The sequence below is a fragment of the Hermetia illucens genome, chromosome 2 (genome assembly GCF_905115235.1).
Source record: "Hermetia illucens chromosome 2, iHerIll2.2.curated.20191125, whole genome shotgun sequence".
In the NCBI taxonomy this organism is placed as follows: Eukaryota; Metazoa; Arthropoda; class Insecta; order Diptera; family Stratiomyidae; genus Hermetia; species Hermetia illucens.
In genome coordinates, this window is record NC_051850.1 from 83,641,235 (window position 1) to 83,665,238 (window position 24,004).

General features: G+C 38.8%; 2 protein-coding genes across 9 annotated transcripts in view; one reads left to right on the forward strand and one right to left on the reverse strand.

Annotated features, from left to right (window-relative positions):
* Positions 1 to 24,004, reverse strand: part of LOC119649858 (calcium uniporter protein, mitochondrial) — a 629,226-nt gene that overhangs the window by 274,936 nt on the left and 330,286 nt on the right. For 2 of the 5 annotated variants that reach the window (XM_038052221.1, XM_038052224.1), the window contains exon 3: positions 17,439 to 17,453. The exons of the other annotated variants lie outside the window; for them this stretch is intronic. In XM_038052221.1, the coding sequence (XP_037908149.1) occupies positions 17,439 to 17,453 (15 nt within the window). The remainder of the gene's footprint in view (positions 1 to 17,438; positions 17,454 to 24,004) is intronic. 5 annotated transcript variants of the gene reach the window in all.
* The window catches only part of LOC119649857 (protein javelin), a 65,068-nt gene that overhangs the window by 34,498 nt on the left and 6,566 nt on the right, over positions 1 to 24,004 (forward strand). For 3 of the 4 annotated variants that reach the window (XM_038052219.1, XM_038052218.1, XM_038052216.1), the window contains exons 3-5: positions 1,286 to 1,569; positions 1,728 to 1,932; positions 18,188 to 21,083. In XM_038052219.1, the coding sequence (XP_037908147.1) occupies positions 1,286 to 1,569; positions 1,728 to 1,932; positions 18,188 to 21,083 (3,385 nt within the window). The remainder of the gene's footprint in view (positions 1 to 1,285; positions 1,570 to 1,727; positions 1,933 to 18,187; positions 21,084 to 24,004) is intronic. The other variant, XM_038052220.1, reaches the window with a different exon arrangement.

The following is a 24,004-nucleotide window of genomic DNA, read 5'->3' on the forward strand; positions in this document are numbered from 1 at the left end:
CAGCTTTGGAATTACATCTCCAAACGGATGTTAGTAAGAAGACTTACCTTTATCATAAGTTTCCCGTCGGTAGAACGCGGTCCAATTGGCAGATCGATAAGAAACCGCGAAGAGACCCTGGAAGGATCTTACTTGAGCCAGTCGCGACTTGCATCGACCTGAAAACTGCCCGACTCTACCAGGTTCTTCACGCGATAAAAATGAAGAAAAAGAAGGTTAAGCTATAATAATACCAAAACATCGGCTGCTTTGGTAAATATGAATTTGGATGTATAAATTTCGGATTTCCTTAAATTGTCGCTAACTACCATGTATTTATACGAATATATTAAGTATTTTTTCAATTAAAAAGGGCAGGCCTACAATCTCAGATTTGCTGGTGCCCAGTAATAGCAATCTCGTGTCACGCTATTCGGTAACGTATGAAGGCATTTGTCCATGTGGCCTGGGGAGTGTATAGTGGTCGTATTGCTGGATTCCATATCGTTAACATTTCTTGAGTACTTTGCGTGCTACAGTACTGTTTCTTTGATGGATCGTAAGTAATTCAGAATGCTTAATTCGATTTATTTTCCCATATGTGTTGGATACTTTTCCAGAGCTGACACTGAACACACAAAGCATAGGGCCTGGTTCATAATTATCCCAATTAAAGAAGTCAACGTAAGTCGTCTATTCTTCTTTCTAAATTGGCTGTAGGATGTTAGGGTAAAATCCTATCATTGAACTCCCCCGGTGTAAACCTAACAACCACCCCACTATACAATAAAAATATGTATGGTTTCGTCAAATGAATAAATGATCCTAGTTACTTTTTTTAAAAAAGTAATTTAAAATTTATCAAGTCAAATTGATTATCGTTCGAATATTTGTTCGGAATTATGACTTTTGTTATATAAATCAATTTTCAGTGTTTCTTCTCATGTAATTCTTCTACTTTCAATCTTTGCACGAAACACTTTCGCTCGTACATTGTGCAATCGCAAAACCGTAATGATATTCGGAAGTGTTGTTAAAATCAGATTTTTATGGATTTCTGTTCTTCTTGTAAACATATTACGAAATTTATCGGATTTCGTAAGTGTCGTGATGAGATTTTAAATTTAGCACAAAAATTACCATCAAAGTTACTGAATTCAATTGAATAACCGATAACATGTGGAGAGTACACATGTCCAACGTTCAATTTCTGAGAATTAGAATGAGAGTTCTACGTAGACTTTTACTTATTTAGATAATTTTCCGTCGGTACACCTTCATAATTAAATCCTTTTATTACTTTCAGAGCAGTGGAATACAGCTACAATCACGTGGATAGAGTTCGAATCAACCAGCTCTCATCAACACCACCCGGGCTCCCAGTGCCAGGATCCAGGAGGCGGCAGAACGTAGCCAATCATTTGGATTTGGCTACAACTGCACCGGAACATCTCTATCCGCATCTAAAAAATAACAAAAGATTCTCGGACTGCAATAACAACCAAAAGCATTTGAATCTCGAAGACTACTACACTCACATTCAGGGAGAGAAAACACAGCAGTACGAGGAAAACTACTACGAAAGTTACGGTGAGAGTTTTTAAATTACCCTAAATTTTTAGAAACATTCATATTTCCTTAATTCCAAGATTCTTAAAGACCCTCTATGATCCCACTCAAACGAAATCTATACTAACTCCTCAAAACATAGTTCGTAGTATTTTAATATTCAGTCAATCATTTCGTAGAAAACAACAACGAGGGCGACGATAGTTACCGTTATCTGAGAGAGGGATCTGGCAATGACGTATGTAGCCTGCGAAGGACACGGAGTTTAGCTGTTATTAGAGAGGAAACGTATAACGATCTGCAAATTAACTCCGCTAGAAACTCGAGGCGTTCCCAACTTATTCCGAGGGCGAAATTAGTGAATCGCAGCTTCAATAAAGAAAGGTAAGGTTCCAATTTGAAGCTTAAATCTTTCGTCAACTAAAAAAATTGGTTAATATTATAAGATAATAAATTAATGAATGAAAGTAATGCAAAACATTATTTCATTACCTTGCTTATTGCGCACCTGTAAAAAGCCAGAGAAACCCTTCCCAGAAATAACGAAATTCAAAGATTTTCACCTAATTCGGCAAGTTCTGTTGTTGCTCTTTTGAAACTTAACTTAAGGGGGAAATACTTGTTATCGGTTGAAACATTTTTTTTCATCGGAAAACCTGTAAATCAAAAAAACCTCAAAATTTCAAATCGAAAATCTAAATGATTTTGAAATTATAGACTTCGAAGCCCGTGCCGCTACTGGAGGGAGGGCGTCGACCGTTCCATAATCTCTCCCATTCTAATATGTTTTGGACGATTAACTCTTGTGTATATAGATACATATATGTATGTATACAATTAGTGTATACTATGTGCATTATGTTATATCATGACGCAACTATACATCGAAGCGCGATCATACCGAACGGAGATTGTTGAGGGGGTTCTGCCCTTTCAAATGCGTCTTGGCTCTTAGCAGTAGGAGCGTTAGGATGTGTCTTTGCGCGAAGTCTGTTTTTCGATTGTGTCACTGTTTAATGGAGCTCTCACTTCAAGTTTTGTTTTGAATGAAATGGAAACTTATCAAATGGTTTAAGAGGTCTTTAAGGAGGGATGCATTTCGAGATTCTAATGCGGAAGGTGGCATAAGGCTTTCAAGGATGGACAAAAAAGCAGGCATGAACAAGTTTCGCATCAAAACAATGCTGATTGTCTTCTTCGACGTCAGAGGAATCGCCATTTTGGGTTTTTACCGCAAGGGTAAACTGTCAACGCAACCTTTTACCTGGAGGTGCTCAAGAGACTGAAACGGCGGGTCGCATGCGTCAGGCCTGACATAAAAAACGCTCCACCACGACTATGCCTAGCCACACGGCCTTCGTCATTACCAACTTCCTGACTCAGAACAAGACCTCCGTGGTGCCGCAGCGCCTTTACAGCCCGGACTTGGCTCCATGTGACTTTTTTTGTTTCCCCGATTGAAACAAGTCGAATACCGGAAGCTGGCGCTTCAAGTATAAAGATTTTGTGTTCATCTCATGTGAGAAAATTTCTACGCATATTTTTCCATTCGTATATGGCTAAAAATCCAAAATATTAATTCATATTTTTGTCAAACTAGAAGAAATACGTACATATTACAAACGTCATCCTAAGCAAACAAACATTGCCTATTACCGAAAACTATGAGTATATATACACGTATATAAATTAATTGTACACATATTTCTGATTTACTGCGTGCACAAAAGCATACATATCGATCTGAATTAGGCACTACCCCAATGCTTCATTTACACATACATGCCATATAAATACATACATATCAATGAAGCATGTTTTGAAAAAAAAAATCTTTTTAGCATTTTCCTGAAATGAGGCATGACTTTCTTCCCCCCATTGAATACTTGGTCCCAAGGTATATTTCAATTTCTCAGGATCGTCCGTTATTCGATTCGCGAACTTTTTCAGCGTCGAAGCATAATCTTCTATTTGAGTTTCTGCACAGATCGACCTTATAGGATTCTTCTAGGTGGCTGCTTATAGCTTTCTTTGTATCTGACAAACTGTTCGCATCAGGTTGCTTATCTGTTTAGGTGTGTTTAACGTTGTCAGGCTTTGGGTAATTCCGTTCTTTGCAAAAATGCTCTTGACCTCTTCACAATCAAATTCTACCCTCTTGATATTGCTTAGTCGTTCAATGTTATGTGAAAATATGCAGGTGCTAAAAACCATGTCAAGGCAAGGTCCACATTTGATTTCGACTTAACAACAAATCTTTGAACGCAACTCAAAATTTTTTACCTAAGCTTATATCAGTTAAAAGAAGTACCCTCTGGAACATCTTTCTTTCGTACCGTTTGTCTGTGTATCCTCCATCTTGTGGGATAAAGGTTCTAAGGTACGTCTTTTGACCAACACCGCTTTTCTATCGATTTCAGGCCAACACTGAGTCGTTATGGAGTGAAATTTTCATTTCTACTTTATACATTCTTATTATTATTATTCTTGAAATATTTGAATACACCGAACATCTGCCAGAGTCATCTTCCGTGAAGAATAAAATTTCAGCAGTGGCGATCGTGGGGTGAGTTCGAACAATTAGTCTCCTGCTTCGGGGCTCCGTTACAAGGTTATATTAGTGTCTAAGGTGCTGCCCTGAGAAGTACTCGTTTCCGGATGTTCATCAGTAATCCAATTTTTTGCCTGAATTTACTGAAAGTCCTTTATTTCCGCAGCACACATTCACAAGTGCCATTTCTTGGATGAGCTCACACTGGACTTCGATGCAGCTTCCGTTTTGGTGATTTTCCCCTGGCCTGCTGGCCATTTCTGCTGTTGGATGTCACCTTAAATTTGAATTTGTTGCTTTCCATGTGTCTAACTATTTACCGCGTCTCCTTCGTATCATCACAAAATGTGATTGAATTTAAGGCTACTCCGAGTTAATTGGATAAATTCCGCAAATTCCACTTCCATTTCCATATTAGCCCTTTCCCTGTTACTTTCGAGCGCCTCGCGTAAACTAATCCCATGAAGTATTAAGATTTTTCGCTGAATAAAAACAACCTCGAAATGAATTACGCCTTACTGTATTCACTTTTCAAGGTTTCGTGTGAAACAAAACCTTATTAGTATCAGTTCGGTGTCTGTCTGTCTATCTGTCTGTCTGTCACACTCGATTTATTCGGAAATGGCTGGACCGATTGTCACGATGTATGTATGTGATCTGGTGTTCTCTTTATATTCATTAAGGGGTGCCATTTTGTGTTAAGTTTAAGGGGGGCTCCCCATACATGTCAATGGAGGGTTCAACGTTTTTTTTCACAGAATGTTGTCATGTGGGTAATCACGAAAGGCCTGAATTAGTACTTTTCAAAACCGGTACCATATTTGATATCGGGTGGAACATAGGGGAGCGAGGGCTCAAAATATTAACATCAAAAAGTGTAACAGGTCTCGTTCTCAGAACCTATCCAACCGAAAAGTCTAAAAAAAATCACAGTGGTGCATCTATACGAAATTTAGGCCTCAAAATACATCCGGTTCCAATATCTACACAAATAAAGTTAATAATAGTATATTTCCACATTTTAGCCTGAATTTCTGCCTCGTTCATGGCCCTTTTCATCCATAAGATCAAGAAAAAGCGGAGAGAGTCGTGCCAGGGCTGCAAGGAGGGAATGGTTACGTTGAAATCTTGTTTCTGGCCAAAACCTCGCGGGCGACGAGCAACGTGTAACTCAACGTGTTATCGTGATGGAAAATTCAATGGTCGGCTGTCACCAGACTGGGTCGGTAGACTCGATCCTGCAATGGACAAAGGACTCCCGAATAAACCTAACTGGTTACAGCCTTTCCGTCAGATAGAAACTCCTGCGAGTCACCTTCTTCGCATTAACAAGGACAATGAGCATGCCTTCAACGCATGACCTGCTGACGTTAACTTTTTTCAGCTCTATAGATCGGTCGGTGTGCCGGTCGAGGCTCTGAAGCTTTGTTCTCGTGTCGTACTCGTAGTACTACGTCTTGTCACCAGTAATCATTCCGCCTATAAAAATTGCGATATTTTTGGAAGCTTTTTCGTTTGGAATCATTAGCACATGGATCAACATTTAATAAGATATAACATACTTCGTAAAATTGACCGCCTTAAAACAGACGTCTTCGTGCCATCCCTGTTCAATATTTAAAACTCTTCCATTTTTAGTGCATCTTAGATATGAGATGAAAATCCTCGTGTGGATTCATAAACTCCCGTTTAACCGTGAAAAAGAATGATATATTGTTTGTGATGGGACTTGGTGAGGATTTTCCAACATGAAGTACTTCCTTTTTGCTAGACGTGTAATTCTCGCTTCCATAGTGAGCAAATAAAACAATTCAAAGAAACTGCCTGATCTAATCAGTGAAAGAGGTTCCTCTTTTATGAAATTGCCAGAGCTCTCTTGGGAAGTTCTGATGTATACATAGCCCAGGTATTTTACGTTCACTTCGGTATCTGTTTTCGATAGGAGACTCGTAAAATTGGCTGATTCTGTTTTTCTGCCGGTAGTCATGAAGCAGAGTTGGTTTAAATGAATTAATTTTAAATGGAGAAAACTAGCGAACATCTGCTGAAAAACTGCAGAAAATTTTTCCTGATTCCATTCGATTTCAATGGAAAACTGAAAAGCAAAAAAATTGGCTGGTGTAGCAGAACTAGTAGGCACGGAATTTTTTTCAAAAATTCCTTCGAAATAAGGCTACACAATCATACTGTAATTAGAAATATTTTATTAGTAATTGGCAAACACTCTATTTTATTTCATTGGGAGCTAAGTAGTATTATTTCTTAATAAAAAGTGCATCCAAAAGTAGGATAGAAAGGAGCTCTTCTAAGAAGCGTATATAATGTTTGCATTTATAATTCAAAATTCAGTCAAAAGGATCAAATGTTTAGCATGGCTGCACACACAATTCAAATCTAATCTGCTTCACACATACGCAGCACATATAATATTATGCCTAAAACAGCAAGCACCCCTCACTTGATACTTCTCAACTTTTCCTTTGGAAACTATTTTATATGGCAGCCAATTCACTTTTCCACTCTAAAATTTCCGAATGAAATTTCGTAGAACTACTTACATACTTACGTACATGTTTCGAAAGGGCCAAGAGTCTATTCAAGAAGTTCCTACGTGAAAGTTTTATTTTTAATGGAAATTGCCTTAGGAGGCTATACAAATTTAGCCAAAGATTGTGGAGGTATACAAAATGGGCTAGAAATTTTGCTTCAAGCACGTACTATATAGATTTTTCTGGTTTGCTTCCCTTTGGTCCTGTTTATCATGTTCAGTGCCAAGTTGAATAAAAATTTTCTTCTGGAGAATATTTGCTACTTTATAACTTCGAAGTCCCGAAAATCAAACTTGATTTTTCCCGGAAAACGTATGTCTTATGTATTATATGTTCGCCTTATGTAATATAATCTTGTTTTCGTATTATGATTATTTTTCCCTATTTGATTTTCGATGAGATTGTGCCTCAGTTACATTATTAACATATTTAGTGCGGTATAAGTGATAATTTTAGAGCAGTGGGATAGCAGAAAGTAATATTTGGGACTACCTGAAATTCAAACCCAGTGCAACTAAATCGACAGGCAACCAAGTCAACCAGCTATTTTAGATGCGATGGATTTACGATAGTTTTCTTATGTGACGCCTGATATTTCACCACCTTTTTTAACTTTGTTTTTGGCAATAAAAAAGATGTGATTTTTCAATCTTTTTATATATTATTGGGCATTGAACTATGATGCAAACTTATTAATTAACGAATTTGATAACCGTTTGTATTTTTTTGCGGTCAAAGTGGATTCCTCTGGGCGGCAGGTGACGCTTTCTTATTCTGCATATTTGTCTCTATCGTCCCAACCAAGAATATAATTTTATCTTACCAATCATTAAAATAGGGAAGTTGTAAAGCCAAACCTTCAAAAATCGGGTCTTGAAATTCCCCAGCAAAAGTAAGAAATCATTAAGGAAAATAAATCTTGATTCGCACCAGAACTACTGATGTGTAGAATGTTGTGTAAAAATGTCAGTCGGATCAGTTCAAGGGAATTTTAGTTATGCTTCCCAACAGTGAACAAATTGTGGTTTTGCGGTTAAAATTTTAGTTTTGTGTGCGCGCGAATATATTCCCTATCTTCCTAGGCCGGATAGCCCCATACGCCCAGAACATTATTAAGGCTTCACTCCAGGCAAATCAGCAAAAGATCAGATTTTCTCTGTGCGGCAAGCGATGGAAAAACGGTTGGAATATGGACATCAGTTGCGCGATCTCTTCATCGACTTTGATAGCATAGCCAGGGTAAAACAGTACACGGCCATGAGAGAATTCGGTATCCCGATGAAATTGATAAGACTGCCTAGACCGACCTTGACCAATGTGCGGGGCCAGATAAAAGCAGTAGGATTACTCTCAAGACCATTTGACATCAACAACGGTCTATGACAAGAGGATGCCCCATCATGGGTTCTCTTTAACCTGGCCCCCGAGAAAGTGATCCGCGATGCTGAGGTAAATGCAAGAGGTAAGTCCACCCAACTACTGGCCTATGCTCCATCCAGATCTTGGGCTGCACATCAATGAAGGTAAGACCAGAACCAACCAACCAACAACATCAAACCGCACTGGTCAAACGGGAAGAATAAAGGTAGGAGACTACAACTTTGAGGGCGTTGATAATTTCTTCTATCTAGGGTCGAAGATCACAACCGATAACAGCTACGATGATGAAATCCACGCACGGTTGTTGGCAGCCAACAGAGCCTATTTCAGCTTACAAAAACTCTTCCGCTCGAAACGTCTCACCATAGGGTCAAAGCTCTTATTGTACAAGACAATGATCTTGCCAGTCCTGATGTATTCCTCGGAGACTTGGGTTCTTAGTAAGAAGAATTGCGAACTGCGTAGGTCAGGACGCCAGATAGCTTTTAGGGATATCGAATTGGTGGACCTCGGCGCAAAACCAGTTGTTGCGCCGTTGATGTTTATGGCTAAAAATCGCATTCTACTTTTTAAATGCGTTTTTCTCGAAACTGCATGTTTAAAATAGACAGCCACCATAGCCTAGTTTTCGGACTGTAGTTAAATGGTTATGGTTAAAATGGCATTTACTTTTTTCTGTAAGATGGAAAATAGCGCCCTATAGCGTGGTAGCAAAAAAAACACATTTTTTTGGAGATGGATGTATCAATTTCTCTGTATTTCAATAACTTACTATGCGATCGAGTTGGAAAAATTACTGTGCACGCTCAAGATATTACTAAATCTATGGTGAAAAATTCGCATTTGTAACTTTATCCAGTTCTTCACAAAAAAATTCTAAAAAAAAGCCAAAGAATAACGGCCTTTACACGGAATGACCCCCTTAATTGGAACTCAATAAAATTTGAACCCTATATCAGCCATAGTTGGAACAACTTTTGACAAATTTTTGGAAATAAAGTTACGCGTCATTAATCGGCTGAAGATCGTAACTAGAGCCTTCGAACTATGCACACATATGTCTCCAGTAACTCATACTGATATACAAATAATTAAAAAAAACTAAAAACGGAAAACTAAAGTATAACCATGGACCCCCACCCCTCCGTTCATATAAGATTTTATGGTGATGACAGCATCATACGCGTCTTAGAGTGCAATAAACTTTGACTCTATAACTTTGTTAATAATAGTTGGATTTCCTTCAAGCTTCGCAAGGGTATGCCTTATATGATAATTTATACCAATGCATTTTGTATTTGTATGTTGGACTTAAGGGAACCCCCTTCAGGTAAATTTATTCAGGTGAATTTATTCAGATTTTTCGATTGGATTGGTTCTGAGAGGGCTGCTTCACTTTTGGGGCACACATTTTGAGTCTTTACTCCCCTACGTTTCATCCAATATCAAAAATAAAATCAGTTTCGAAACGTGTTAATCGAGCTGATTCCCCATATGATTACATTGGGTGGAAAAAAAATTTACACCCCCGTGTCACATGTATGGGCAGCCCTCCTCAAGTCAACATAAAATGGCGCCACTTGCTATATGCAAAGGGATTCATAAACCACCATATTCTCATCAAATTTTGTGACACTTGGGTCAGCCGTTTTCAGGTAAATTAGGTCTAGCAGACGTGTCTGCCTGACAGACATTGAATCGATTTTAATAAGGTTTTGTTCCACACAAAACCTCAAAGTCCTCAAAGTAAAAATAAGATATCATCCCAAATGTTGGTTTATATTCTTCATAATTTCGCAAAGAATGGCAATTCCAAATTTCATAATGATTGATTAATTACTTTTTAAGTTAGAATCTCCGCGAATGTGATACAAGCCATTTTAGGAAAAACGTCATTGAAAAAAAATTGTTTGTAAGGTCGGCTTTCGAATATGAAGGGATTTCTCACTCTTAATTACAAACAAAATACAGTTGCAGCAAATGCAATTCCACTCGTAGAAAGGGCTGACGCCATTTACATAGCGTTACAAGGTAACGCAAGAACTTAGGCGACCTTCTGAGCGTTCGAGCCTGAGATTGTCGCTAGGTTTTGGGCTCATAAAATCTAAACGAATACGAATTTCCCTTTAAAATTTGAGCAGCATATTCTAAGGCAGCTAAGTTAACGATCTATGCCATCAAAAATTGATTATGATTGTGGTGTTGTCAAATGAAGTATTGTGGATGCAATGTACCTTCCCGAACTGGGCAGCAAAAACGCAAGTGAGCACATAACAATGCCTGCGCCCTTGAAAACCCATTCCGGAGTGCGCGAACCTAAATAGTCAAAATTCGCCAATTTTGTTTTCTGGTTGATTATTGGCAATAAGGCATCCCTCACTCCTTCCATATGCAAGGCGATAATTTCCTGCACGCTTTTGATAAAACATAAGGAGTTGATTTTTCATAAGCAAAATAAATTCCACTTGCAAACCCAGAAAAATGCCTCAAACATAATAACACATTTTGTTTTTCAGAATAATCGCGAATAATTCCAGGAATTTTAACTGTCCTTTTGCTGCCGTTTCTTGCATAGTTTTCTGTCGCAAAATACATATTTGCATACTGAATGGTGTCTTACAGGGAAGTTCACGTTGTTCCCTGAACATATCCAACACATCCGGTTAAACAAGGAACTGCAGAAGGAAAGCAATTTTCATACTGGTGCAACTCCCATAAGATTTTAAACAAACCAGTGTAATAAATTTGATTACCACCGTTGAGTTACTTTGGCCCAGAATTTAACATTGTTGAAGGAACCTTTGAGTGGAATATAGATATGTACATATATTCGACTACTAGGCTGAGCGTTCTACATTACAGATGCGGAAAGAAATTTTATCAATATAATTAAAATATTCTATACTCGTATTGTGTAGTTCTTCAGGAGTTCATCCAATGAGTCGGATCCGAGGAATGCCTGATGCCTCCATAGCCCAAAATTTATCCAACGAAATTCTTTGCAATTTTCACAACTTATTCAGAACATATTTCTACGGTCCCCAAACTGGGATAATTGCGATTGATTGGACCATTCTTTTATACCTTAGCCGTGAAAGAACATCAAAATTTACAAAAAACAAGTTTAACAATGCATCAAAAATTTAACTTTGACTATTTTCTAATAATCCTAGTTTACAGTTCACACGTTAAATGCCGTTTATCATTTTTTTCTTCGTTAAGATGAGCACTGAGTTTGCGTGGCACCCAAAAACACAATTTTTTAGATGGGTATATAAGTTGCTCTGTACTTCAGTAATGAACTATGATACTGGGCTGGAACAGTTGTTATGCATGCTTAAAATGTTAGTAGATACTTAATAAATTTGGATTTGTATCTTGACAAAAAAATCCGAAAAAAGCGTTCAAACCGATCGAGTTGAAGTTTTTACACTTTATTCTGCACATCTGTAGCTCTGGTCCAAACCACGATTATGTATTTTCATTTTTGGATAGCTCAGTGGTTAGAGGAGCTGTCGACTGGTATCCGATGTCAAATCATGATACCAATCCCACTGCTACCACTGGGATTCGAACCGCCAGCTTCCATACGACAGCCTTGTGCTCTAACCACTCAGCTATTCGGATACAGATAGTAGATATTATGCCCACCCTAAAAGAACAAACATTGTTTATTACCGAACTACCGAGGTTTTGGGTCAAATTGCACTTTTTGGCGGTCATATTTTGATTCTTCACGCGATATCAAATATCGAACAAGTTTCGAAAAGTACTATTTGAGCCCTTTTATTTGATACCCCGCATATTCTGAAATGTGATATCCCCTTCTGAATGTATTGAGAACCCCTCTTAAGCTCAACACAAAATGGTTTCACTAGCAAGGGGAGATTCTCTATGTAAAGGGATTCATAGACCACCGTTCCAACCAAATTTCGTGACAGTGGGTTTAGCGGTTTCTGAATAAATCGGGTGTGTGTGACAGACGGACAGACAGACACGGAATCGATGCTAATATGACTTTGTTTCACACAAAACCTTTAAAAAATTTAAATATCGAGCGTCACATTATAAAAACCCGAAGAAAAATTTGTTTTGAACTGCAAATGAACGTCCGGTTATAGCTGGTTTATTTTCCTAACATTTAACTAAATGTTAACGCCTCGCCCGACATTGGAGAAATTACGAAATTCGAAATTTGCCTGAAGAAAGCTATAAATGACCTAGAAATATCCATCGAATGGTATTCAACGTCCAAGGATTGTCTAGCAAGCAATCCAATAACGATCATCATCATTAGTGGTTTTGAAAACTAACAACTCATTTGGGAAGATTTCCCTCAACCGCATTAATTTACTTCGCGGTATCGCCAAGATAAAATTTGAAAATTGGTACCAACGGCATAAACGAGAAAAAAATAGAAGAGCATGGTGCCGAATAGAAAAGGGCGTTCTCTAGGGGTCTGTGCGTATTACCTTGTCTCAGCGCAAAAGTTAAGTGAAATTCGACACCCAGTGAACAGCGATCACCAGCTTTCGATTCTTGACCAGAATCGCTACCGAATTGATGTTTCTAGCATCGTAATCATCATAATTCTATTGTTAAAACTTCTCAATATTGCTGAACTGGATTGTAAAAAAATTACTATAACCATAGATTTTTGGGCCGAAAAAGCACTGCGACTGGTATCTGACATCTAGCCATGATAACAAATCCCTCTGCCACCAGTGATAGTAGCCTTCCGCTACGACAGCCCAGCGCTCTAACCACCTGAGTCAACCGAATACAAATCATTACTTATCACAATAATATCATCATCCCTTCGATGATGTAATGTTTGGTGATATTTGGATCGCGCTTGGTAATGGTAAAACGATATTACATTTTAAGGTGGTATCACTTTTATGATATTACATACATCACCTACCCATCTTCAGTTTTTATAAAGCCTCGAATAGCTGAAACATTTGAAAATAAAAACACCCCCCTTCGATCAAAAAGGATTTCACATTCACTTTAGGCAGAATGCGCGGAGTATTATCGGAAAATTGCTAGCACAAGTACGGCACGTCAGATTTAAAAAGATTTAATTTGAAACAGTACTTTTAGTAGACTGTACGACTCCCAGTATGGATGGAAAGTAAATAAGTAATTTTGATCAGTCATAGGCCTGATGTGAATGGACCTGCTGGGCTGAAATCACCATCTAGTGTATCAAGCCATCGTTGTTTCGGCCGGTCTTCTGGTCGATTCATAGATCAAGTGTCCCAAATGAGTACTCGTTACCGCGAATTAGGTAGTATTACTTATATATTAAAAAAACAAATCTAAAATAAATTTAATATAACTGAAGTGCATGGTATCTTCACTGGTTCATTTAGGCACCACGGGAATTTTCAATAATTTTTCAATGAGTAGCCGGTATTTATCCGCACCCTTGCCTTATCCTGTTCCAGAATTTTTTTCGCCCTCCAGTTGTTTTTTCGGAATAGATATCCTATTTGTCAACCATTTTCAAATATAACTTTCATTTCACCACCCAACATTGACGACATTCTTTCCATAAATAGCACACATTACTTCACTTCTTAAATATGAATCATTGATTTTTCTATTACGGACTCGCCTTAAGGCTTCGAATAGCCCAGTAGGTAACGTCTCTCTAGACAGACGCGTTCGAGAGAAGAATCCTCCGAAGAATTTTTGGCCCCCTACATGAGAATGGACAATTCCGTAGCCTAGATAACGACGATATCTATGAGCGATACCACGACCGTCAGATTGTGGATAAAATCCGGCTCAATAGGTTACGGTGGGCGGATCACTTAATCCATACGAATGAGGATGATCCAGCCCGGAAAGTCTATAAGGGCAATATTTATGGTAGAAAAAGAAGACGAGACAGACCCTGCCTGAGATGGAGCAATGGTGTAGGTCAGGACGCTAGACAGCTTTTACCGGGATGTCTGGAGTTCCTTATTAAGGCAGGCCTAGACCGGAGACCGGTTGTTGCGCTGTTGATGATGATGATGAAGTTGGGCACTTATATGACAGGGATCGGTCCACTGGACTATCCACCTATTCGCTGGGACTTAAACATTATCCAGTGTCAATAAAAATAGAAGGACGAAGTTGTGATATTCTTCACGCCAAACGCCCAAAACAATATCCGCTCATAAGCTTCACTCCAAGCGGCAGATCAGATTTTCTCTCTAGAGCAGTGGTGGAAATCAGTTGAGGAATCTTTTGATTGATTTTAAGAGCCTAGGAAAGCATACCTAGCACCAAGGGGCTAAGATATTTTTTAAAATGGCTCTAGGAAATGCTGTAATGCTGACATGAGTAGCAGGAGTACTATTCTCTTTTTGGCACATGCTGACGATGTCGGCATTATGAACTCTCTTCAATCAATTCGGGCAGGTGGTACACATTCATGAGGACAAAATAAAGCACATGTTGGCACTGTCATATGAAAATCAAAAACAACATCAATATTCAATGCTACTAGTAAAACAATGAAGGTAAGAGGCGGTAACTTCGAGAAAGTTTGTTTCATTTTTTCTATGATCGCATAGCTGTAATAGCTATAATAACTGCAGTTTACAAAATACTCCTAATGTAAAAGGGAGTACTTCTGCGCTATAATCGTTTCGTCCAAAATCGAGAAGGTTTAATGGATGAATCTGACCGCAAATCAAAAGTAGGCACCATGATCTCGTTCAAATGGAACTTTCGCTTACAGTGGTTCAATTAATCCACTGGTTCTTGCAGAAGATCTATTTTGATTGCATGTCACAATACGATCAAAGAAATAGATCGTTGATGTTGCGGAAAATGAAATATTTTTCTGATTTTCGCTCAATTCATGTGGCACTCATTTATCCAGCTTTCGTATGTATGTGATCGGAAAATGTCGTATAGATTATGTCCAATTCAGAAGGTTCAGAAGAGTTGCATTCACATTGACTTCGGCTAGGATCTTGAAGCTAAAGCAGCGTTTAAAGCATTTAAAACAAAATAACAAAAACACGCAAGAACTTTCTTGACAACCTAATATAGTTCCTCAACTACCCCCTTTTCAACAATTCAGGATCTGTCTTTCTATTGTGTTCACACAGTTCAATGATTACTGCGGCTCCGAGAACAATATATATGATATTCTCGTCAATGAGAAATTCAGCCTGAATTTAATTTTCTGGTGTTCAAATTGGTTGTTATGCCAATGATGTATAGTTTGGTTCTTCTGACTTTTCTAGTTATTGTTTACGTTTCTATTTGGGCTTGCATCTGAGAAAACCTATGCAGCGGATAAATTAGAGAATTTCTCCATACCTGAGAGGATTGAAGGGGGAGAGGCGGTAATTTCCGTTTCGGGGAGCTAGAATAGAAATTTCAATGAAAAAAGGAATAATAAAAGGCCCCCATAACTTTCGCCTGATTCACAGCTTTTCCGTACAATTTTGAACCCGGGCCTGAATTTTCTCTTTATAGTCCTGAATTTCTCACACATTAAAAAAAACCCTCACATAACGTCTACAATATCATAAATTATGGGATCTTTAGGTCTAACATATTATATGTATGTAAAATATATCAAGGTAATAGTGAGGAACTTGAATTCCACCACCAACATCAGAAAGGAATCAAATTGTTCGATATATAACTGTAATTTTATAAAAGAAACATCTGAATGCCCACTAATGGTAGTAAATATTAATCGAACAAGCTCAAGGTTTCCAAGCAAATTGTTATTCGGTCTTTTCGAACACTGTTTGAATAACATTTCGCTGCAACACAACAATTTCAAAAAACTTTAATGTGCCAAATATAGTCTGTAGACCAGTTTATTTATAATAAATCTATGCTTTGAGCAAAGGTTCAAGGACGATGGTCCAATTAGGTTTGGCCCTTGAAGGGTGTTAGAGTACCTCATTCAAGGCCATAACGGTATACTACAGGATTCCAGTACCCTGTCGACATGCCGTATGACAAGCCTAGCGCTCTGACCGCTGAGCTATCCGGAAACGATCAAAGGACATTATTAGCTGAAAGGTTGCCTTTCAACTTTATCTTTTAAATGAGTTTTCTTCGACTACCATTAAAAAGAGTAGTGAAGGTAAACATGGGATTACTAGAAACGTTTAAGAAGGGCAAATAGTTTTTTGATAATGCTCATACGCCTTTTTCGATAATCTACCACCTCATTCGCCGAAGAAAAAACCGAACAAATACAGGAAACAGGGCCGGATAATCACTATCTAACTAAGATAGATTGCTCGTAACTTTAGCGTTTTCCACGAGTCTATTTATTTGGCTTTGGTAGATATATTGAGCATAAGGCAGTTTACCGCACAACTTGTTTTAAAACATTTTTTTTTCTTCCAAAAAAAACAACCATTTTTTTAGAAATATTATTATCTTTCTTCTAACCTCGTCCCATTCGGTAGCTCGGCTTGTCCGAGTGGAGTTGTGGTGGTTCCTGCGCGCTCTAGTCGAATATAAGGCATTCACGCAATCAGACTGTTATAGTTTCATTATCATCACACTTAAGATTGTGCAAGTGATAAACTCACAGCAGCGAGAGAAATAAAAAAACAAACACAGGCATGAGGACTGGCATTGGAACTCAGAGCAGCGAAATTAAGAGGCTGACGTTCAACCCCGCAGATTTGAATTTAAGATGTTCTTTAATGTGCCAATGACACAATGAAGCAATTCCACATCGCTGATTTACCGGCAGGTTTCAGTCACTTCCATATTTATTTATTCTGTTTTATGCTTTAAACAAGGTGCTCTAGATAAGCTTCGTTGTGAAACATTATGAAAACACCAACTGCATAGAACAGAGTGTAGGCCACTAGACCTCGAAAGTCTTCGTTTGAAAGTTTCTATATCGTAGAGGGTGGGGAGAGCACTTCCTCCCTAAACGCCGACGGACACGAAATGGCTTCGGTATACCCACAACACTACCAAATTTACTCTTCCGGTTATGGTAGACCAATTTAACCCAGTGCACAGCGCAGGTGTTAGAGATGAGTAGGTGATGTATGTATTATCACAAAATGTCATTTTAAAGTATAAAGCTACGTTAGATGAATACAGAATGGAGTCAAAAGCCAATGTGATTATTTTGAACTTTGGCTGTATTGAAGGGTCTTAGACCAGAACAAATATGGGGACCTTACATACTACAGAATAAAATTATTCCTGTTGATTATCCGCTTCTACTTCATTCAATTGACATTATTATTCTTGGCAATAACAAAAATTAGAATTATGTGTTTCATTGGACAATTTAGAGTACTATTTCCACAAAATATGTCAAACACATATACATATACTATACATACGTTAAATGTTAAATCGTAACCGATCTAATGATAGGACTTCATCGCAATGGTCGACCATCTTACCTTCGTTCTTTTTTCCTGCAAAAAAATGAGGAACTAAAGTAATGGTTCTAGAAGTCATCATGACTTTGGAAATATATATACATGAAAGTGAAAATAACTTTACTGCAAAAAAATAAGCAACCGTTACGCAAAATGACCCGCTGGTTCATACAGAAGTTCACCCAACGCATGCCACTACATAGTTTATTAAAGCGGCATCAACTACCGCAAAGCTCTGCCCAGCCTATCGAATCGGGGAGTCAAATTATAATAATTACACTATTGTATCTCGAAGGCCACCGTAGAATAGAATCGCATCACATTTTATGTTCTTTCCACTAAGAAAAGCGATTTTGCAAGTAAGAAAACATTCAACTACGAATATTAAATATTATCTTGAGGCTAAGGGAAGGTCTGCATGGAAAGTGTGAAAATATAAATGTAAAATTATTGGAATATCGCCAAAGAATAAAAGCGAGTATACCTACATCTTGAGTCTTCCTTCAAACTTTAAATTTGGGTTTTCCACATCAATTAGAAAACCCAGAACAGCTAACCCGACCCATGCATGTTATTTTGGTCATGGATGGGCAATGGCATTAAATTTCATAGGAATCTAGAACACCATCCCTTAAGTGCCAATGATCTCATCATCTAGTATGGCATTTTGAATTATTTAATTAATTTTTTAGATTTACAAAATTATTACGTTCCAGCTAACTTCACTTGCACCATTACCTTTTCACACCGATTTCCTCTTTTCTTCGTAGATATCATCAGAATAAACACAACAAGACAGAGGAGGGAAGTAGCGGCGGAAGTGGGGGTGAGACACAAACGTCCGAAACACGTGATACCGACGACTATTATACGAATTTGAAGCGTCTGGATTCAGTAAAGGTTTTCCGGTCATCGTGGCAAAACGAAAAAAGTGACTTGGACAGTATTAACTCTGATTATTTCAAGAATTCTCAACATCAATCAAGTGAATTTGCGGATGTAAACCAGAAGCCAGGAAAGGCACCGGGCGACCGTCAGTTTGAAGTTTTAGAATTAGAAGTACATCAGGAAAGTAGTGTTTTACCTGAGACGACCACTTCGAATTCCGACCGCTCGGACTCTTCAACTATTGAAGGAGGAGGCGAGTTTCAGACACATTTCCAAAGCGAGAATTTTACTTATACTGAAAGAACATTAACTCCAAACCAAAGTCAAATTGACCAAAATAATTTGGTCATCTCATATGATTCTATTTACCTTTCATCGGAAGATAGTTCTGGAGAAACGTTATTGAGAAACGCGATACCAGCCGCAGTAGGGAGCAGCCCAGAGTCAGATTCCTTCACGCAGGTTACAATCGAGCACTGCGATAGCGCTGATCGATTATATACGCGTGTTAACAAGACATCAACCGCATCAACCAAACCAAAGATTTTAGCAGTAACTACCAAAAGAGGAGCTTTGGAGCGTCTTACTTCTATCTCTACTTCGCAAATATTAAAAACTAACGACATTCATGTGATTGACTCATACCGGCCCAGTCACATAGACAACCATTACTGTAGCCTTCCAGATATAAACATAGGTAGAAGCCTAAAAGTATCCGAAAGAATTGACGATAAACTACGTTCTTCATACGAACATTCTCGAAAGGAATACAGCAGTGAATGTTCGAACAGCCTTAGCACCCGGAAAACAAAAAGAGTTCGTCAGCGGCAGTTCAGTGAAATAGATTCATTAGCCAGCGCAAACATATCCTTGATAACTGTTCATGACCCACTTGTCTCTGATGATGCCAATCACGAACAAAATTCATTAGTGGAACGAGAAAACCAACAAAGTGAAATTGAAATTATCCACGAAACTTTCGTAAGAGAGGATGACGGATTAGATGAGCTGTCACCTGAGGAAATCACCTCCCAAGAGGATATCAGTCAAGAGAATATCTCTGAGAGTTCATCGCCAGAAGTAGATTTTCTTCTAAATCACACCACTCAGAATTTTCCCGGCCAGATACGGATAATTGTTACCGACAGTAAGAATAATATTATCGAAGAGGATTCCATCGAGTCCTCTGCAAGTAAAGCTTTAGAGCAGCCAGATAACAACAATAACTTGTGCGAATGGAATTTCAATGAGACTAACAACGACCCAGATAATAATGACGACAGTGACGAGTTAAAGGACTCAATTAACCCTCATCAATTTTACGTCGAACAAGCAGCGCATATAGAACCAACTAAAGAAAAGTTTGAAAACGGGGGCACGAATTCCGTGGCACCTACCTGTTGGCCAATGAAAAGCATCCTTAAAAAGGAGTGTCACAAAGAAAGAAAGGCTGAGATTTACTTTCCTCCTCCACCTCCTATAATCTGCGACAGCCTTTCGCCTACAGTGAGGACTTCATTTGGAAATAAATTCAAAGCAGACCGTCCGTTCAGGTCTAATGAAGAAAACTCGGTCGTGAGAAATTTCACAACTGTAAAGATGTCACGTCCTCAAATACTTCATGTAATTGATTCAAAGCGACACGTCGACTGTAAAAATGGACGAGACAGCAGTCATAATGTCGCGAAGGAATTTCTAGAAAAAGTTGATTCAGTGAAGTGTTATTGGTCGAAAATCGCTCAGAATGATAGTGAAATTCAAGCCGAGGAAACCTCAAATGTAAACAGCTCAAAAGGCAATAACGACCAAATTTCTGCAGACGAAGTTGATAGCAGTAAATGCGAATCTATTATTGCAGCCACTAATGCACCAGGCGGTTTGAAATCAGAATTTAAGAATGTCTTAAACAGTGACTTCCAGAGTTTTAGCCCAACCGTGGAGATAATTGAACTTGACGGTGAAAAGCAAGCTACCATAGTTAAAGCTGGTCGACTCGACGAGGCCGATTTTGATCACGTTCGCTACAAAGTGATGAAACCCGATCAATTTCAAAAGGACCTTCTCAATAGATCAAAGAAAGAAGCTCAGTTTGATGGTCTCATTCAATATCTCCAAGATTACAGTTTCCAAGAGCTTCTGTCGAAAAATAACATTGTCATCATTGAACCAGTTCGTACGAAAATCGAAAAGCCAGTCGAAACAGCGGCGAAGTTGGAGCCCCTTAACTGCAAAATAACGGGGGGTTCAGGGACCGACACGAAATCTCCAGCAAAGCGTCATTTCTTTTACCAACCAGTTCGAGTGAACCGGGAACTGCTCGAGGAGGAACTCCCGAATCCCGACACCGTTCGAAACGTGAGAAGATTTTTCGAGGAACATAGCCTGCAAAAACAATCTGCAGGTACAGCCGTAAAATCCAACACTTTAGATAGTAGCACTACCGGAAAGCGCAGAAGTTTACGTTATCTCACCATAGATACATCATATGGAAACACCGCCTTTCGTAGATGGGATTCCGCGAGTCTTTCAAGTGGTATATCAAGCGGTGATTTATCGTCACCTTGCGAATGTAACGAGGACCACCGTCATTACCACAACGACCAACAACACCATCACCAGCACCAACATCATTCTCAACATAATGGGCGCTCGAAGGCGAGAAGGGATTTGGGCTGTGAGAGGGAAGACATCGAGGATGACGACCAGGAAGTATTTACCAGTGAAGAGAATTTATGCGAGGATGAGATGTGCGAGGATGAATCGTACTATGTCAGCGAGGTAAGTTGATGTTGTTCGGCTGTTGCTATTTTTAGGGAATTTGGTCTTGAACAGTGAGTTCGGGAAGTTTGCCTTCACTTGTATTTAAGTTTAGAACACTCTTCGTCGTTCTTATAATTATTCACCTTTGCTCGAGCAAAACTTTTATAAAAATGTGAGAACGATTTGAGGTATGTGAAAATTTCCAACCAACCCCCATATGAAGAAAACTTACTTAGCTCAAGTAATTTCCATAACGAGTCTCTGAGGAGATGTAACAGCAGTTAAGCAGAAATTTTAATTACGTTTGAGTGGTTGACGTAAAGTTCCAGTTCCAAGTAAGCGCAAATTTAATATTCTATAATAATTCCGATCAGAAATCGATTGAAGTGACTACTGTAATCATTTTAGGAGATGGTCGAGGAACCTCCGGGTAGCTTGTTTCACTTATACATAACAATAATAAAGAAGTTTATATTGTTGCCATAAAGCCTATCATTGCGCTCATTTTCTATGGGCTAACCCCACACAGAAACGGTGGGGCAGGGGACATTGGTGTGGAAAACGTCAACTTTGATGTGGTTGTTAAAGTAGTTGCATTTCTAAGTTTTAGGCAAAACCGCGAAGACAGATTTAGTGCTGTTAAGACGTTGAACGACATCAATTTTGGTGCCACAGTTGAGAGCAACAATGCTTCCTAGATATGTATAAAGATTGTTCGGCACTCAACCGTTTGAACTTTATTTCTAGATTCAAAACACTGGAACTAATCTGAGGACCTATTATGTACCGTGAATTGAAATCTCTGATGCCTAGGCAAGAGAAGGTTCAATTTCTCCCTTGCCAGGACCGGAACCAGTGAAGTGTCAGTAACCTTGGTCAAAGCTGCTATGAATACTAGGAACAGACTTCCCGTAAGAACAATGCCTAAATGCCGCTGGCTACATCAAACTTTTTCAGTCAGAACCAAACAGACATATTACAAAGTTTAAAAGCAGGAAGATTTGCAGAAGTACTGTTGGCATTCTAGGTATTCACTAGCTGCGAATATTTATATCTTCAATAGTAAATTTAGATGCTGCATGTCCATCCTGTAATAAGGAAGTGGAATTTATGAAACATTTCCCTTGTGACTGCCACGTCTATGAGCACATCCGACATCTTTTTGTGCTAATATACTTAAGTTACATACGTTAGTGGATGTTCTGCGACATAAACGAATTAGGGATATTTCGATAGACGAGGGACCCGAATAATTGAACCCCTACATTGTCAATAGTCAACCAATACCGTCTACATTTTCTGAACCTTTATTTGGTCGGGAATTACTGTAGTGCCTTTGTATGTGCAGTCTTCTAGATAAGGACTTAGTAAAAATCCAAATTTCTTTGTCTGTCTTACGAAGTAAAAAAAAAAGGAAATCAGTTCCGTAACGGCTTCCGTGCCTGATTAACAAATTATTCTGTGGAAGTTTGGCTTCCAAATATTGAAACATACAAATTTAGGTTTATTTCACGATGTCCAGTGTCATAAACGCACGATTTCACACATCACTAAATCCTTCCAGGGAAGTAATGTGATACTCATGTGTTTCCGTGTTGGCTGAATCGTCAGTTCTGCGTTTAATTTTACATGTTCGGTAAAACTATTACTTTTTTTTCATTTTCATGCTGTCCCACTGAGAAAGTATAATAGCTTCATCTCGTTTTTGAACCAGACAAAAACCGAAGAGGAAGAAGCATGATTTACTTCAAACTGCCCAGTATATCATGTCGTCTAGTCCTAAAGTAAATTTAAGGGGGGCTTTCCAGAGAAAAAATCGAAAGTATAAACAAAGATCGGTATGAGATATATTTCGGGGCTTAGATTTTGCCTGAATTTTTCAAATGAGTTGCTTTTGAGAATGTGCTCTGTTCCTCCTCAAATTGGTACTTTCTGATCCCTCGCTCCCCTACTTTGCAGGCGCTGTAAGTCTCATACCTGTTTCATAAAGGAGTTCATTTGAAACTCCACGTGGCTATATTCGGAGGAAAAAAAATTGCACACCCTATTCACTTGTGGGAGGACGAAAATCATCTGTTCATTATATGCATGAGATTTCACAGTCTGCATATAGACACCAAATTTCACCTCGTTATGTGTAGCCGTTTCCGAACAAGTGTGCGTGGCTGAGAGAGAGACTTACTGTGAGTCGATTTTAACCTTTTTCGCTCTCGCGCTTCGATTCAGTGTAAGAATTAACAGTTCTCAACACAGCTTGGAAAAGTCTTAGGCGAAGACGGCCTTACGCTTTCTTACCAAGGCAGAGGTAAATCGTCAGACGCAGCCTCACCTCTGCCTTGGGAGCAGCGTGACCGAAGTGGCTCGCAGATGTTAAGTGCTCCGTAGAACACGACATGCCATATTGAGCCTAAATTCGCCCATACTTTTGTGCCAAGCCGTTTTCACCTAATATTTTTAAACAGGGCGGTGTTCGTGGATCAAAAAAAGGGAGTAAGTTGTTCCCCATTTAGTCCGGTCCGACATCAAGTGGATGTGGACTTAGGACCCTGCAATCTGGAAAAGTTTTAATTTTGCACAGACTTATCTTACGAAAATGGGCAGGATACAGCTTCTATTAAGAAGAATCACCAAAATCACCTTAAAATATTTATTTACTTCTAGTGGTTAAACCATTTTGAAATTTAGACCATTCAATCCAGTATTAAGGAGGCAGACCATTCAATCCAGTATTAAGGGCAGTGGTTAGAGCGCAAGGCTGTCGTACGGAAGGTCGCGGTTCAAATCACACTGGTGGCGGTGGAATTTGTATCGTGATTTGACGTCGGATACCAGTCGACTCAGCTGTGAATGAGTACCTGAGTCAAATCAGGGTAATAATCTCGGGCGAGCGCAATGCTGATCTGACTCCTAATGTACCGTTACGGTCTTGAATGAAGTGC